Source organism: Vulpes lagopus, chromosome 5, assembly GCF_018345385.1.
Source record: "Vulpes lagopus strain Blue_001 chromosome 5, ASM1834538v1, whole genome shotgun sequence".
NCBI lineage: Eukaryota > Metazoa > Chordata > Mammalia > Carnivora > Canidae > Vulpes > Vulpes lagopus.
Window position 1 is genome coordinate 53,421,260 of NC_054828.1, and position 4,841 is coordinate 53,426,100.

Here is a 4,841-nt window from a genome sequence, read left to right on the forward strand (position 1 = left end):
AAGTACAGAGAGCGGAACTAACTATAAATGAATGCTCTAGTGTTAAAATTCTGCATACGACAAAATATGATCAATATAAGATACTAAATATCTGTCCAAATCCATAGAATGTACAACATGAATGAACCATAATGTAAATTATGTACTTTGACGTGTCCATATAAGTTCATCATTTGTAACAAAGGTACCACTCTGGTGGGGGGTGTTAGTAACAGGAGAGGCTATGCATTTGTAAAGGCAGGAAGCATATGGAATATTTGTGTACCTCCCCCTCAATTTTGCTGTGATGGTAAGATTGCTCCAAAAAATAAGTTTTAATTTTAAAACACAAAAAAATACAAAATAACAGATCCTTCTTGGTTTTGAAAATGGAGCATTTCAGTATGGTGTGAAAAAAACTAAAGAAAATAAGGATGGGGGGGGGGCTGAAAACTGCATAACTGCCTCCAGGATAAAGACAAATAAAATCTGTACAAAAGGCAATATTGCTGAGAAACTGCAAATCAGACATATGATTTATGTTTTGTTTTGTGTTTATTTGACATCTTTGGGGGGAGGGGCAAGATGGCGGAAATATGCTTTCTAGTTAAAAGCACAAGATCCATACTAAACCTTTCCCATAGATGTCTCTATGCTAACAAATTAAATTAACTAAAAGAAGAAAGTGCATGTGAACAGGCTTGCCAGAATGTCCTCCTTCAGGTTCCAGTACTAGCTTCTTATGACACTTCTTTCTCCAGGCAAAATCCCTCCTGGTGCAACGCAGTGATGAGAAATCATACAGCAGTAACAACATTCATCCTGCTAGGATTGACAGATGACCCAAAAATACAAGTTCTGCTCTTTGTATTTTGTTTCTCACCTACATGTTGAGTGTAACTGGAAACCTCATCATTATCACCCTCAAACTGGTGGACTCCCATCTTAAAACTCCCATGTATTTTTTCCTCCGAAATTTCTCTTTCTTAGAAGTCTCATTCATCACTGTCTGTATTCCCAGATTCCTGTATACTATGACCACTGGAGATAATACTGTTTCCTATAATGCTTGTGCCACCCAGTTATTTTTTGTTGTCCTCTTTGGAGCAACAGAATTTTTTCTCCTTGCCGCCACGTCCTATGACTGCTATGTGGCCATTTGCAAGCCCCTGCATTATACAACTATCATGAACAACAGAGTCTGCACTACCCTCGTTCTCTGCTGTTGGTTTGCTGGTCTGTTAATCATCCTCCCACCTCTTAGCCTGGGCCTCCAGCTGTGACTCAAATGTGATTGATCATTTTGGCTGTGATGCATCTCCAGTTTTACAGATAACCTGCTCAGACACAGTCTTAATAGAGAGAATTGTTCTGAGTTTTGCCATGCTGACACTCATTATTACCTTAGTGTGTGTAGTCCTCTCCTATACCTACATCATTAAGACCATTCTAAGATTCCCTTCTGCCCAACAAAGGAAAAAGGCCTTTTCCACCTGCTCTTCCCATATGATTGTGGTTTCCATCACTTATGGCAGCTGCATCTTCATCTACATCAAACCTTCAGCAAAGGAAAGGGTAGCTATTAATAAAGTAGTGTCTGTGCTCGCTACTTCAGTTGCTCCTTTGTTTAACCCATTCATTTATACACTTCGAAACAAACAAGTGAAAGATGCCTTCAAAGACACAGTAAAATGGATTGTATTTCTCACAAAGAAGTAAGAGACTATTGATTTTTTTGAGGCTGGGTTAAATTAAATTTAAATCTGAATAACCCATCCATGAATTTGCCAAATAAATGGTTAATGAATATTTCCACAAAAAAGTTTCCACTGCCCGTTCTGGAAATTTTTTGAGTGTACTATATCATGAAATATGATATGACTACAGAATTGAAAGAATAGTTTTCCGAGTACTGAATGTGTTCTACTGTCATTGCTTGATGGTGTTTAAACATAGACTCAAGGAGAACAAGACTGAATTTAGGGGCAGCACAACTAAGCCCTACTTAGATAACTTCTTCAATATCCAGACTTACATTATCCCTTAATTTAAGAAGAATGTTAGTGAGGGATGGGCAAAATAGGTGAAAGAGGCCAAGTGTATGGTGGTGGATGGTAACTAGATTTGTGGTGGTAATCCCTTTGTAATGTATACAGATGCCAATCTTAATGCTGTATATCTGAAACATATAATGATATATACCAATTTACCTCAATTTCTAAAAAAGAAGAATGTTAGAGATTAGAAGCCTTGACTAAAACATCAAAAATATTGCTAATTTGAGAAGGGGCGTTTGGTTGCTTAGCACAGACTGACTACTGAAGATACAATCCAGGTATAGTGTGAAAAAAAGCTGTTGATGGGAATGTGAACTGGTAGAGCCACTCTGGAAAACTGTGTGGAGGTTCCTCAAAGAGTGGCCCTATGACCTAGCAATTGCACTGCTGGGGATTTACCCCGAAGATACAGATGCAGTGAAACGGCATGACACCTGCACCCCAATATTTATAGCAGCAATGTCCACAATAGCCAAACTGTGGAAGGAGCCTCGGTGACCATCAAAAGATGAATGGATAAAGAAGATGTGGTCTATGTATACAATGGAATATTACTCACCATTAGAAACAACAAATACCCACCATTTTCTTCAACGTGGTTGGAACTGGAGGGTATTATGCTGAGTGAAGTAAATCAATCAGAGAAGGACAAACATTATATATTATATATTTGGGGAATATAAAAAATAGTGAAAGGGAATAAAGGGGAAAGGAGAGAAAATGAGTGGGAAATATCAGTAAGGGTGACAAAACATGAGAGACACCTAACTCTGGGAAACTAACAAGGGGTAGTGGAAAGGGAGGTGGGCAGGGGATTGGGGTGACTGGGTGACAGGCACTGAGGGGGACACTTGACAGGATGAGCACTGGGTGTTATGCTGTATGTTGGCAAATCGAACTCCAATAAAAAAAATATACAATAAATAAATAAATGTTAAAAAAATAAAAATAGACTTAGAAAAAAAGGGGGGAGATGTGGGTGAAAAAGTAATAGTCATTCAGGAAGCTTGGACCAAATCATTGGACTTTTTTCTATCAAAGGATAGAAACAAAAAATAAAATAAAATAAATAAAATAACAAAGGATAGAAACAGTAATTGTGAAAGTTGTGTGTTTTCATTATATATATATATATAATATATATATATACTTATTAAACATCATCCAACTGCTCAAATGTATTTTTATGTTGTACTCTTTATTTTCAGTTGTTCATACAAGGTAATGACCATCATATAAGTTTCTTCTATACTTCAAAAATATTCGAGGAAAATAGAACTCTCTTCTTCAAGGCCTTTCCTCTTTTTCCACTTAAAATTTCTTTAAAAACCAACAAAATCCCACTACATGTTCCCCAGCTTCCCTTCTGATAATTAACTTTAGCATACATCTACATGATATATATGTGTAGTAGTTGGGTTGATCACCTGAGTCATGAATCCTTAACAGAGGTTGTCTATGAATCTCATTGTTTGGTGTGGACGATGATGAAGAAAGATAAGAATATTGTAGATTCAAAAACCTATCCTGACTAATTTGCCATTCAAGAACCAATTGTATTTGGATAGGTCCAATATTGGAAATTCAGCAGGTTCATGAAAGATAATCCTCTACTTCTGATTTGGATAATGAGATATCCTCCTCTTGTTCACTTGCTCAGTAAGAGAAAATGAAAAAGAGTTGCATCTTGTCAGGTCTTTGGAACTGGAGGTAGTGCATCAAATAACTGAGGTCACATTTGGACTCAACATCAGTTCCCAAACATAACTCAAATATTACTGAAATTGATCATGACTTTATACTTTGCCCAGTTTGAACTCAGAATTTTGTTGAATCTAATTTTATGTGTAGGTTGCCTTTACACGGAAGGGGCAAAGTTTTATGTTAGCCTACTCTTCCTCAGCTCTTCCTTCTAAATCCTTTATTTCAGTCACTCAGTGTTATCATTTTCTTCCGTCAAAAAGTTCTTGTTTATCATTCCTGTCATACTTCTAATCTAAAATTGTATCTCTCAACCAGAATTATCTTGACAACTTCCTAACGATATTGCATTTATAATCTCTTCTCTGTATTAGTCATCCTAAGCAGTATCACAGTATTTATTATCCTATAACAGTATTTTAATTAGTTTACTTCTTGCTTTAAATCTTCTAGAATCTTCTCATTCTTAATCTTGAAACTCATTCTCTTAGCAATCAGGAGTTTTGAAAAATCTATGTTCAACTTCACTAATCCAAACATTTTCTGCAAATCCTCAACATTAACCCTAATCCAAAATATAAGCTTTTCACATGATAGTTACCTACCTGAAATATCCTTCGTTTGCCCCTAATCAAATCCATTTATAACCTATTCAAACATAAGTGATTTCCCTGGCCCCACTCGAATTCATCTTCCATTTCCCTCCCCTCATCCTTTCTTCCAAAAACGATTTTCTATTTCTATACACCCCATGGGAACTCTTGTTAATTCCACATATTTTGTTATTTCCCAATTGGTTTGCATTGTATATGTTCTATATGTTTAACCTTGTCTCTATCTTTGCTTTATATCTGAAACAAGGGCAAATATCTTTGACAAAGAAAGTATTTCAAAATTTTCTTCATAATAATGCCAGTTTATCACCTCTACACTAGGTGTCAGTTGTACAGATCTAACCATCTGACCTGAACTCTTTTTTATAAGAAGTCTCATATAGTTCAATAATATATGACAGAAATATTTATTAATATTTCCTCATTGTTTGACTTAACTTTGCTCCAACAATTCTAATGAAACCACATTCTCCCTTCCTAATTAGATACA

General features: G+C 36.0%; 1 protein-coding gene across 1 annotated transcript; it reads left to right on the forward strand.

Annotated features, from left to right (window-relative positions):
• The first annotated feature begins 768 nt into the window (after positions 1-768).
• Positions 769-1,698, forward strand: LOC121490452 (olfactory receptor 6C2-like). Its single transcript, XM_041754138.1, is given in 3 exon segments — positions 769-850; positions 853-1,255; positions 1,257-1,698. Coding segments are annotated over 3 exon segments (927 nt in total).
• The last annotated feature ends 3,143 nt before the right edge of the window (positions 1,699-4,841 follow it).